At 45.3% G+C, this 13021-nt stretch overlaps 2 protein-coding genes across 8 annotated transcripts in view; one reads left to right on the plus strand and one right to left on the minus strand.

Annotated features, from left to right (window-relative positions):
• The window catches only part of pde1a (phosphodiesterase 1A, calmodulin-dependent), a 366356-nt gene extending 362495 nt beyond the window's left edge, over positions 1 to 3861 (minus strand). The window contains exon 1 of one of the 3 annotated variants that reach the window (XM_078404063.1): positions 3579 to 3861. In XM_078404063.1, the coding sequence (XP_078260189.1) occupies positions 3579 to 3861 (283 nt within the window). The remainder of the gene's footprint in view (positions 1 to 3578) is intronic. The other 2 variants (XM_078404065.1, XM_078404064.1) reach the window with 2 other exon arrangements.
• Positions 3862 to 11640: 7779 nt separating this feature from the next.
• The window catches only part of dnajc10 (DnaJ (Hsp40) homolog, subfamily C, member 10), a 39433-nt gene continuing 38052 nt past the window's right edge, over positions 11641 to 13021 (plus strand). For 3 of the 5 annotated variants that reach the window (XM_078404050.1, XM_078404049.1, XM_078404051.1), the window contains exon 1: positions 11641 to 11804. The gene's annotated coding sequence lies outside the window, so the exon portion shown is untranslated. Of the gene's footprint in view, positions 11809 to 13021 lie in introns of all 5 variants that reach the window. The other 2 variants (XM_078404048.1, XM_078404047.1) reach the window with 1 other exon arrangement.

A 13021-nucleotide genomic window follows, 5' to 3' on the forward strand; every position in this document is an offset into this window, starting at 1 on the left:
GATGGAAGATTGTTTAAAAACAGAACTAATAGATGCCCGTGCCTCTGGCACTGTAAGTCAGCAATTCTACCACAGCGCCACCATGCCACTCACTATGCAGCTGAATCTTCTCTGCACCCCCTCTCCCTCACAGGTTCATTATTTCTTGTTGGGGAGACCATGCACGTTATTCCAGACATGATCTCAATAGGAATCTGTATAATTGCAGCAAGATCATTCAACTCCAGTATTCAAATTCGCTTGCCCTAGAGGCTAACATGTAATTTGCCTTTAAAATTATTTGTTAAATTGTCAGGTTAACTTTCGGTGATTTATGAACAAAGGCATCCGTGTCCTTCTGAACAACACCTTTCAGTCTCCCACTGGGGTGGGAGCTGCGTTACGACCTCATCGTCCACCCTGGGTAGTTCTACGGAACTGGCAAAATTTGCAACAAAGCGTCAACTACGGTACTCTGAAGCACCAATTGCCACTTTTGATTGTTGTAGTTGATATACGAAAGAAGAGGTCTCCCACTATGTAAAAAAAATACTTTACTTTTTTTTCTAATGAAGTGTATATCCCCACATTTTCCTACGTTATTATCTTTACCAAGACAATAGACAATAGATAATAGGTGCAGGAGTAGGCCGTTCGGCCCATCGAGCCAGCACCACCATTCACTGTGATCACGGCTGATCATTCTCAATCAGTACCCCATCCTGCCTTCTCCCCATATCCCTTGACTCAGCTATCTTTAAGAGCTCTATAACTCTCTCTTGAAAGCATCCAGAATTGGCCTCCACTGCCTTCTGAGGCAGAGAATTCCACATATTCACAACTCTCTGGATAAAAAAAGTTTTTCCTCATCTCCATTCTAAATGGCCTACCCCTTAATCTTAAACTGTGGCCCCTGGTTCTGCACTCCCCCAACATTGGGAACATGTTTCCTGCCTCTAGCGTGTTCAATCCCTTAATAATCTTATATGTTTCAATAAGATCCCCTCTCATCCTTCTAAATTCCAGTGTATACAAGCCCAATTGGTCCATTCTTTCAACATATGACAGTCCCGCCATTCCGGGAACCTATGCTGCACTCCCTCAATAGCAAGAATATCCTTCCTCAAATTTGGAGACCAAAACTGCACACAGTACTCCAGGTGCGGTCTCACCAGGGCCCGATACAACTGCAGAAGGACCTCTTTGCTCCTATACTCAACTCCTCTTGTTATGAAGGCCAACATGCCATTAGCTTTCTTCACTGCCTGCTGTACCTGCATGCTTCCTTTCAGTATTATAAGAAAATAACTGCAGATGCTGGTACAAATTGATTTATTCACAAAATGCTGGACTAACTCAGCAGGTCAGGCAGCATCTCGGGAGAGAAGGAATGGGTGATGTTTCGGGTCGAGACCCTTCTTCAGACTGATGTCGGGGTGGGACAAAGGAAGGATATAGGTGGAGACAGGAAGATAGAGGGAGATCTGGGAAGGAGGAGGGGAAGGGAGGGACAGAGGAGCTATCTGAAGTTGGAGAAGTCGACGTTCATACCACCGGGCCGCAAACTGCCCAGGCGAAATATGAGGTGCTGCTCCTCCAATTTCCGACAGGCCTCACTATGGCACTGGAGGAGGCCCATGACAGAGAGGTCAGACTGGGAATGGGAGGGGGAGTTAAAGTGCTGGGCCACCGGGAGATCAGTTGCGTTTCAGTGACTGATGTACAAGGACACCCAGAACTTGTTGCCCTTTTCCTAACTTGACAGCATTCAAATAATAATCTGCTTTCCTGTTCTTGCCACCAAAGGGGATAACCTCACATATATCGACATTAAACTGCATCTGCCATGCATCTGTCCACTCACCCAACTTGTCCAAGTCACCCTACATCCTCATAGCATCCTCCTCACAGTTCACACTGCCAGCCAGCTTTGTATCATCTGCAAATTTGCTAATGTTACTTTAAATTTGCTAATGTTCATCTAGATCATTAATGTATATTTTAAATAGCTGCGGTCCCAGCACCGAGCCTTGCGGTACCCCACTAGTCACTGCCTGACATTCTGAAAGGGACCCGTTAATCCCTACTCTTTGTTTCCTGTCTGCCAAACAATTTTCTATCCATGTCAGTACCCTACCCCCAATACCATAATCTCCTATGTGGGACCTTATCAATCACCTTGCCCACTCACTTAATCTGTCCATATGCCCCTTACGGGTGTCAGGGGTTATGGGTAGAAGGCAAGAGAATGGGGTTTGTGGGATCTCCCTGTGACTGCGTGGGTTTTCTCCGGGTGCTCCGGTTTCCTTCCACACTCCATAGGCTTGCAGGTTTGTAGGTAAATTGACCTCGGTAAATTGTCCCTAGTGTGTAGGATAGAACTAGTGTATGGGGATCGCTGGTCGGCGCAGACTTGGTGGGCTGAAGGACCTGTTTCTACGCTGTATCTCTAAAATTAAAGAATAAAACTAAATCTGATTAATTCCTAGATTGGCAGATTGGTTCTAAAGAAAGCAATTGAGCAGGCTAAGCCAATTCACTCTAAAACTGATAAATAAAGAGGTGATGTCATTGAAATATAAAAAATACTTAGAGGCAGAGTTGATATTTCCCCAGTCTAACACCAGGGATCACAAACTCAAAATAGGAGGATGACCATTCAGTACAAAGATGAGAAAGAACTCTTTACCCAGAGCATCATGTATTTTTGCAATTCTCTGCACAAGAGGGCAGGAATTTTGTAGATATCAAGGGATAAGGGATTAGCAGAGAAAAGTGACACACAGAAATCCAGCAATTATCTTATTGAAAGGAAGCAACATCTAATCTTATGTTCTTGCGTCAGTGATTCTCAGTGCTGTCGGGATCATGATATCAACAACGGAGTCTAGAGAAGGGTCTCGACCCGAAACCTCGCCCATTCCTTGTCTCAGGAGATGCTGCCTGTCTCGCTGAGCTACTCCAGGATTTTTGGGTCTATCTTCAACACACTCATTCACATTCATACATCGCAGATAAACTTCCTGCTGGCTAGGCAACTGGTGGACCCAGACACATTTCAAACGATCTCAATGTTATTGGGCCCTTCGGCCTTTTGTGAGTCCAGGTAGTGCTGTGTATGAAGGACCTGCAGATGCTGGTTTAAACCGAAGATAGACACAAAAAAAGCTGGAGTAACTCAGCGGGACAGACAGCATCTCTGGAGAGAAGGAGTGGGTGATGTTTCGGGTCGAGACCCTTCTTCAGACCTGTGTTGGCCAATAATTTGGCACCACTTGATTTGAATGAAAGTTTGATCCTGATCGCCAGTCGGGGGAAATTGTATTGCCCACAATATGTGTGCGACTGCGAGAGAGGGCACAGAAAGAACATTGCTTGATAGGATATCTAAACCAGCAGGAGATATTTGAATGTCTGACTCATGTACCTCGTATGCAAACGTATTGGCAATCAGCTTTGAGCAATCAGGTTTCCCTTTTTATCCGACCCTGTCGACATGTTTATAGACAGTTTATCGTAGACAGGATGGGTCCACATTCTGTCCTCGGCTCCACTGATTCTGACAACGGGCAATGTGCCGCCCTGGTGATGTCCCTTACCTGTTCGCTGGTGGGCTCCAGTCCCGCGGCTCGGAGCTGTATCCCGGGCACCGCACGCCCTTGCCATTCCCCTTCCCCTTCCCCTTCCCCTTCCCGGGCAGGTTGGTCCAGAGGGGCAGGGGCACCCTTTCGCCACGACGCCTGTCCGTGCCCCCTGAGCTGCGGACGGGGCCCGCCTTGCAGCCGGAGCCGGTCTGGAGCGAACCGATGAGACGGTCCCCATGTAGAGAGAAGCGGAGACTGTGTTGTCAGCTCGGCGCTCCTCAGCATCCACCCCGGGCATCGCTCACACTGGACTGTCTGTCTGTCTCAGCACATGCCCCTGTGGGAAATGAAACAGTGATCTCAGACACTAATCCCCCACAGCCTCTGATGAGTGAGTGGCCGCTGTCTTAATTCCGAGGGTGTCAATTAGCCATCCCCAACCAAACTTCATAACGGTCCAATATTGTGCTGTGTCTTCTTTGCATTCACACAAACACGACTTATTCAGCTGGAAGGGACGAAGCCGCGCCAACCAGCACGATTTGGAGACACTGCTCGGTATATTTGTGCATGGATAAGTTTCGTGACTGTCAAATTACGCATGCAAATGTCCCACGGGTGGCGAGCTTTTCCAAGGAGTTGCACATGGAAGGTTAGCCAGTGAAAACCATTCTCATGCAGATAGATGGTGAAGGGAATGATTCGGGGCAATTCCTGTGATGCTGCTGCTAGATTTTTATTGTATCTGTACCTCGCCGTACAATAAACAATAAACTCGACTTGACTTGCATCCAAACTGCATCATTCTATTAACTTTTTTCTCATGTTTTTTATTTTATTTTAAGCGATCAAATGGTTGTGTGTCTCGCATGAAATACAAAGTCTTTAGTTCAGCGCATGGATTAGCCAGACTTCAGAGAATAGCTCACTTGATCTTCAAAATAGTCCCAAGGCAATGCTTATTTATCCCTTGAGGGGCCAGCCTGGAATTCAGAAGGATGAGAGGAGATCTTATCGAAAGGTATAAGATTATTAAGGGGTTGGACACGTTAGAGGCAGGAAACATGTTCCCAATGTTGGGGGAGTTCAGAACAAGGGGCCACAGTTTAAGAATAAGGGGTAGGCCATTTAGAACTGAGATGAGGAAAAATCTTTTCAGTCAGAGAGTTGTGAATCTGTGGAATTCTCTGCCTCAGAAGGCAGTGGAGGCCAATTCTCTGAATGCATTCAAGAGAGGGCTAGATAGAGCTCAACGATAAGAAAATAACTACAGATGCTGGTACAAATCGAAGGTATTTATTCACAAAGTGCTGGAGTAACTCAGCAGGTCGGGCAGCATCTCGGGAGAGAAGGAATCCTTCTCTCCTGAAATGCTGCCCGACCTGCTGAGTTACTCCAGCACTTTGTGAATAAATACCTTCGAGCTCTTAATGATAGCGGAGTCAGGGGGTATGGGGAGAAGGCAGGAACGGGGTACTGATGGAGAATGATCAGCCATGATCACATTGAATGGCGGTGCTGGCTCGAAGGGCCGAATGGCCTCCTCCTGCACCTATTGTCTATTGTCTATTGTCTTGATATAAATCTCATCCAAACAAAGGTCCCTTCGTTTGCAATGGGGCTGCCGGCGTGTGCGTTTGTATGTGAATTCATAAAGGACTGCTTTGGGATTGATTACATGCAAAACGAATTTCACAATGTAATGATTCATTGCATTATGACAATAAATATTCGGTGAATCATTGAGGTGTGAGCTTATTAATCATGATTGTATTCATGTGTGCAAAAACATGAACGTCTTTATTGTACTTCATGGTTATTGGGGACACACCGAGAGTTGCGTTGTTGTATCATCATTGAGGAGTAATTTCTTTGGTCAGAGGGTGGTGAATCTGTGGAACTCATTGCCACAGGCGGCTGAGGAGCCCAAGACAATAGATACTTTTAAGTTGGATATGGACAGATTCATGATTAGTAAGGGCAGTGTTGCAGTGCTCATTTTTTAGGTGCCAGAGCTGTCACTGGTGTCGGAGTGGCCGCTGTTAAATTTCCCACTCGTTAAAATTCCCCAGTGTTCATTTTAGGCTTTTTTTTACAGAGATGCCCGAGCGGAGCTCCGGTGAGCTCCGGCTGCACTGTACCCCTGAGTAAGGGTGTCAGGGGTTATGGGAAGAAGGCAGGGGAATGGGGTTGAGAGGAAAAGATAGATCAGCCATGATTGAATGGTGGAGTAGGCTTGATGGGCCGAATGGCCTAATTCTGCTCTTACACCTTTTGAATTTATGATCCAGTCAAAAGTCAAAAGTGGAGAAATTAGTTTTATAGAGTCATAGAGTCTTATAGGGTGGAAACATGCCCTTCGGCCCAAATTGCCCACACTGGCCAACATGACCCGTCTACACGAGTCCCACCTACCTGCGTTTGGCCCATATCCCTCTAAACCTGTCCTATCCATGCACCTGCCTAAACGGTTTCCTAAACGTTGCGATAGTACCTGCCTCAACTACCTCCTCTGGCAGCTCGTTCTATATACCAACCACGCTTTGCGTAAAAAAGTTACCCCATCTATTCCTCTCATGATTTTATACACCTCTATTAGATCACCACTCATCCTCCTGCACTCCAAGGAATAGAGTCGCAGCTTGCTCAAGCTCTCCAGCCCTTGATTTTAGTCTGAATAAACCAGTGATTGCAATAACCATAGTGAGATGTTCTAAGGTAGAGCTTCCCCTTTTATGGCATCCTATGTACGACATCCCCTATTCGGCCTTAAACCCGCAAAGAGTCGGCTAAAGTCCAGGAAAAGCTTCCTCAACAAAGTTGAACCAAATGCTGAAGCTAAAGGTACTACAGTTGCATTATGGGAAGAGAGTCTAGCCAATTTCCCATCAGCAACATCCATGTCCTCAGTGCCAAAGAAGAACTTCCTCCTGGGGCCAAATCAAGCTGGGCTGAATGGAAATGCCTCAACAGACTGAGAGCTGGTACTGGTCGTTGTAAAGCGACTCTCAAAAAGTGGGGTTATGAAGACGTCATCTGCACATGTGGCACTGAACCACAAACTATGGAGCACTTATTGAGATGTCCTCTATTGGAGCACAAATGCAAAGCTAAGGACCTCTTAGAGAACAATGATATTGCTAAGAGTTGTGTTCAGTTTTGGCTGAAACACAATATCTAGCATGTGTGGACACGATAAGAATAAGAAGGTAGAGCTCTCATTGTGAAGGGCTGGTAACTACTGGATGGTAAAGATCATGCTGTTGCCCAAGTGCCCAAGAACAAAAACATGTAAACAATGTACAGTGTTACTTTTCATATCATGCTCTGAGGAGGGTGATTTACAATGTTCTGAAATTCTAATGGTAAAATATCTGACAAGAATAACTCAACCAATCTTCTGATGGGGCATAATTCTTGGTAACTCTTTCAGGAGGATTGATACAACATGATGTTGTGTAGGAGGGAACTACAGATGCAGGTTTATGCTGGAGTAACTCAGTGAGTCAGGCAGCATCTCTGGAGAAAAAGAGTAGGTGACGTTTCATGTCGGAACCGTTCTTCAGACTGCAAGGTCTGACCCAAAACGTCACCTATTCCTTTTCTCCAGACATGCTGCCAGACCCGTTGAGTTACTCCAGCATTTTGTGTCTATCTTTGGTACAAACCAGCATCTGCATTTCCCTCCTGCACAACATCTTCGGGAAGTTTGTTGGTCCTGGTTTCAGTCCTGGACAGCTTTAAAGCTGAGTGTCTTCTCTGGTGAGTATTTTTCTCTTGCTTTGATGCTCCATCCAGATGTGCTCCAGGGACAGATTGTAAATAACTCTGCACTACATTAATCCAAATAAAACACTATGGCATGCTGTGAAATTAGTTTAGTTTAGTTTATTATTGTAAATTTCAGAACTAACCACTTGTTTTACCTGCTAGTCAATAAATTTGGTGTTGAACAGTGATGATAGAACTGTCTTTCAATGTTGCCCAAGTTTCATGATTGATTTTCCAAGGGTTTAATACTAATGCCTGCATTCATTGATTTCCAGATAACCTACTCAAGAAGTTCCAGTGCAAATTTCAATCCATACCTCTCCATTGACTGCATATCAAAATGAATTGCTTTTATCCAATGTGGAAAGTGACACAGAAAGCTCCACTGTGTAGCTTCTACATAACCATTAAGTAAATTGAAAAATAACACGATAATTGGGTTTTTTTAAATCTACATGAAACAAATAATATAGATGAAGGGAAATGTTAACCGTTTACTTTGTGATACATTAACCAAACAACAATTGAATGTGAAAGCAGCATCTGTTCCTTTTATGGTTTAATGAACATTTAATTGGATAAGTATCATCCACCTACCCTAAAATATTGTTACAAAATGACAAATATTTAGAGCTGAATATGAAAGGACATATGTGCAGAATTTATTTTTCTCAAAATAGGCAGTTGATTAAATCAATGAAATAAAGGTGTCACCAACAGTTCTATTACGTAGGATTTACACACAATTAACCTGTGTGCCAATGCTAGTTTGGGTTTCACCAGCACCATTGTAAATAATACTTAGGGACTGTGCTGAACAGCTGGCTGAGGTATTCACCACGATCTTTAACCTGTCTTTATCTCTGGCAACGGTCCCCAAGTGCCTGGTCAGCTACCATAGGTGCCGAAAAAAACAAAAATAGGCCAACCTAAACGACTACCGTCTGGTTGCCCTAACACCGATAATCATGAAGTGCTTTGAAAGGCTGGTCCTCTCACACAACAAATCCAGCATCCCTGCCTCACTGGACTCGCATCAATTTGCATACAGGGCAAACAGATCCACAGAGGACGCCATCTCTCTGGTCTTCACACTGTCCCGACCCACCTGGAGAGACAGGACACGTAAGCGAGGATGCTATTCATTGACTATAGCTCTGCCTTCAACACGGTCATCCCCACCAAGCTCATCACCAAACTCCACCAGCTAGGCCTCAGCTCGTCATTATGCGACTGGAAACCTGGATTTTCTGCTGGAGCGACCGCAGGCAGTGAGACAGGGCCCGCACCTGTCCTCCACTATCACCCTGAGTACCGGCACACCACAGGGCTGTGTATTGAGCCCCATGCTCTACTCCCTCTTCACACACGACTGTGTTCCTGCATTCGCCACCAACACCATTGTTAAGTTTGCAGACGACACAACGGTGATCGGGCTGATCACCAACGGTGATGAAACACATTACAGAGCGAAGGTGCAGAACCTGGCAGACTGGTGCTCTGATAACAACCTGTCCCTAAACACCTCTAAGACCAAGGAGCTGATCATCAACTTCAGGAGGTCACATAATGGGGAATACGCCTCGATCTTTATCAACGGGGACAGTGTGGAGTGGCCAGCTTCAGGTTTCAAACCTCATTACAACCTTTGTTCAAACATGAATTGATGACCTGATTTCAGAGGCAGAGTGAGAGTGACTGTCTTGACATTATGTTAATATTTGACTTATCAAAGAGCCCTGCTATCGTAAAAATAGAGAAGTATTGCATTGGGACAGATCCTTTGGCCCACAATCGCTGGCCATACGCAATGCCAATATAAACTTTAAGGTCTGAAGAAGGGTCTCGACCCGAAACGTCATCTATTTCTTCTCTCCAGAGATGCTGCCTGACCCGCTGGGTTACTCCAGCTTTATGTGTCTATCTTCTCGCATTTTAGTGAATGTGCATTATACCAATACCTGAACACATGGAGACTAAACATTCACACAGGTGCCAAAGCTCAGCAAAAATTGTTGACTGTACCAATAACTTAAGTTAACAAAAAAGCACCTTGGGAAATACTAAACACCAGGTGTTCTGGTTGACTAACCAAGTTGAGACTGAAGAAGGTTCTCGACCTGAAACATCGCCCATTCCATCTCTCCACAGATGCTGCCTGACCCGCTGAGTTACTCCTGCATTTTGTATCTATATTCTGTTGAAACCAGCATCTGCAGTTCCTTCCTACACCAAGTTATTCCCATTGTTTTAGTTTGTGTGCTGGCCAATTTGAAGTGCATAATTAACTTTAACTTTGGTATGTATGAATATTGGAACTTTATGTTGATGTAAAAATAAAATCCTTCACACAGATTGGGTTTCATTTTCAGGGTGATCAAAACAGATCATAATACTCCAAAGTGCCCTCATCAACATGTTTTACAACTGTAACATAACATCCCAGCTTCTGTGTGTAGGAAGAAATTGCAGATGCTGGTTTATACACCTTCTGACCCAAGATGACACCCATTCTTTTTCTCCAGAGATGCTGCCTGACCCGCTGAGCTAATCCAGCATTTTGTGTTTATCCCAACGTCTATACTCAATACCCTGAGTGATAAAGGCCAATGTACCAAAAGTCTTTTTTTGCCACCCTATCTGCCTGTGATGCCACTTTTAGGGAACTATGGACCCGGCTTTGGGGAACTGCCATGAGGGGTGGGAGGGGGGGGCAGAGAACAAATGAGGACAATAGACAATAGACAATAGGTGAAGGAGTAGGCCATTCGGCCCTTCGAGCCAGCGAGAGCCAGTGGAGCGAAACAAAGGAGGACCTGGCACGGAATACTTTGTAACTTTGTCAGCGCCATTTATGTGGTGATTATTTGCATACCTTGGGTATGCAAAACAAAGAATTTTGCTGAGACTGATCACACGTAACAATAAAGTATTCATTCATTCATGCTCATAAATTCCTCTATTGTCCTCTATTGTTCCCTCCAGTCTTGAATGTCTTGCTCATAGCATGCACCTGAATTGTCGCAGTTCTCCAACTCTTGGATAGTTTCACATATACAACGTATATGTTGAAAAACTGAAAAAAATCTGAAGTATAAAAAAGTATATGGATCACATGCCGGCAGGCAAGATTAGTTTAAATTTGCATCATGTTTGTCATGGACATTGTGGGCATAAGGGCATGATCCTGTGCTGTATGTACTGTTCTATGTTCACACATAAACTGTTAAGTCATGAACTGATCCTGGCAGTCATCCTTCAATGGAGACAGTACTTTACTGCTAAGATTGACGACAGAAACAAACAGACCTAAAATTGAAACTGACAACATCCTACTTATCATCAAACCAATTTTCTATTTGTCTCAAATTCTTGAACTGACCCTAAGTATAATTATCTTGCGCCAGGTGCATCCACCAGATCAATAAACTATTAATAAGGGATTCCTTTTTTTGATGTCAGAATTAGGAATTCCATTGGTATCTCAAAATTTTCTTTTAATGGATCTGGATGTAAAACTAAGGGGGTGCTGCACGACCGAAGATGTTATCTTCAATATGTAATGTTGGAGACCCGTTTCCCCTTTACGCAATTGTAAGATATCCCACTGCACAAATTAATCAAGAGGGAAGTTGTCCTCGGTGCCTTGTCTACTATTTGGTCCATAGTCAACATTAAATATCGTTTATTGCTAGAGATGCTGCCTGACACGATGAGTTACTTCAGCATTTTGTGTCCATCTCTTCGGTGTAAACCAGCGTCTGCAATTCCTTCCTACACATTAAAAATATCGCTTGGTTATTACCACGTCGTTATTTATTGGTGTCAGTGCATGCAAATGACCTTTCATGTTTCCTATATTACAACGACTACAACTAGAAATACTTAGATGGCAGTATGGTCCTTTGGAAAAGGTTTTGCAAAAGAGGCGGAAGCTGCTACACAAATGCAAGGATTTTTTTCCTTGCATCTGCAGGTAGTTTCTGCATCCTAACATTTCACAAATTTTCTTTCCACAAATGCAACCTTGCCAAAGATTTCCAGTCCAGCATTTTCTGGGTTTGTTTTTTTTTAAATTTTGTACGGTCCTTGCTGTCGTACAGTGGTGTGACGTGTCCCAAAAGATGCACCCCACCAGTGCCCAGCTGCTTGCAGCTGCAGCTGGTGCAGGAGGGAGGTGCGCCCTGCCCTGCCGTGCCCGGGGCGGTTGCCTGGCACCCAACCATTGGCTGCCCCGCGCTGGCCCGCCCCCTCCCACCCCTTCCACGTCGCCACCGACTGACGTCACGGCGGGTGTGTCCTGGAAATGACTCCGGGTCTGCGCGCCGCCGACAAAGGCATCCGGGCGGCACGGCCCAGCACAGCACACACAGAGCAGCACAACACAGTACAATACAATACAATACAATACAATACAATACAGCACAGTGCAGCACAACAGCACAGAACACAGCCTGCAGCTGTCCATCGGTGGGTAAGTGAGGGGAGAGAGAGGGAGGGAGAATGAATGGGGGGTGGGAGAGGGAGAGTGGGAAGGAGGGATAGGGATAGGGGAAAAGGGAGGGGGAGAGGGTGGGAATGAGAGGAAGATAGGGTGGGAGAGAGAGAGAGAGGGAGTGGGAGAGGGAGGGAGGGTGGAGGGGGTGGGGGAGAGAGAGGGGGTGGGGGGGAGAGAGAGAGGGGGTGGGGAAGAGAGGGGGGGTGGGGGAGAGAGAGAGGGGGTGGGGGAGAGAGAGGGGGTGGGGGAGAGAGTGGGACCGCAGCTATTTATAATATACATGAATGACTTGGATGAAGGGATTAAAAGTACCATTAGCAAATTTGAAGATGATACAAAGCTGGGTAGTAGTGTGAACTGTGAGGAAGATGCTATGGGGTTGCAGGGTGACTAACAGGTTGTGTGAGTGGGCGGATGCATGGCAGATGCAGTTTAATGTGGATAAGTGTGAGGTTATCCACTTTGGTGGTAAGAATAGGAAGGCAGAGTATTATCTGAAATGGTGTCAAGTTAGGAACAGGGGATGTGCAACGTGATCTGGGTGTCCTAGTGCATCAGTCACTGAAAGGAAGCATGCAGGTACTGCAGGCAGTGAAGAAAGCCAATGGAATGTTGGCCTTCATAACAAGAGGAGTTGAGTATAGGAGCAAAGAGGTCCTTCTGCAGTTGTACAGGGCCCTAGTGAGACCGCACCTGGAGTACTGTGTGCAGTTTTGGTCTCCAAATTTGAGGAAGGATATTCTTGCTATTGAGGGCGTGCAGCGTAGGTTTACTAGGTTAATTCCCGGAATGGCGGGACTATCATATGTTGAAAGACTGGAGCGAGTAGGCTTGTATACACTGGAATTTAGAAGGATGAGAGGAGATCTTATCGAAACGTATAAGATTATTAAGGGGTTGGACACGTTAGAGGTAGGAAACATGTTCCCAATGTTGGGGGAGTCCAGAACAAGGGGCCACAGTTTAAGAATAAGGGGTAGGCCATTTAGAACAGAGATGAGGAAAAACCTTTTAAGTCAGAGAGTTGTGAATCTGTGGAATTCTCTGCCTCAGAAGGCAGTGGAGGCCAATTCTCTGAATGCATTCAAGAGAGAGCTGGATAGAGCTCTTAAAGATAGCGGAGTCAGGAGGTATGGGGAGAAGGCAGGAACGAGGTACTGATTGAGAATGATCAGCCATGATCACATTG

Source organism: Rhinoraja longicauda, chromosome 8 (genome assembly GCF_053455715.1).
Source record: "Rhinoraja longicauda isolate Sanriku21f chromosome 8, sRhiLon1.1, whole genome shotgun sequence".
NCBI classification, from domain to species: Eukaryota; Metazoa; Chordata; class Chondrichthyes; order Rajiformes; family Arhynchobatidae; genus Rhinoraja; species Rhinoraja longicauda.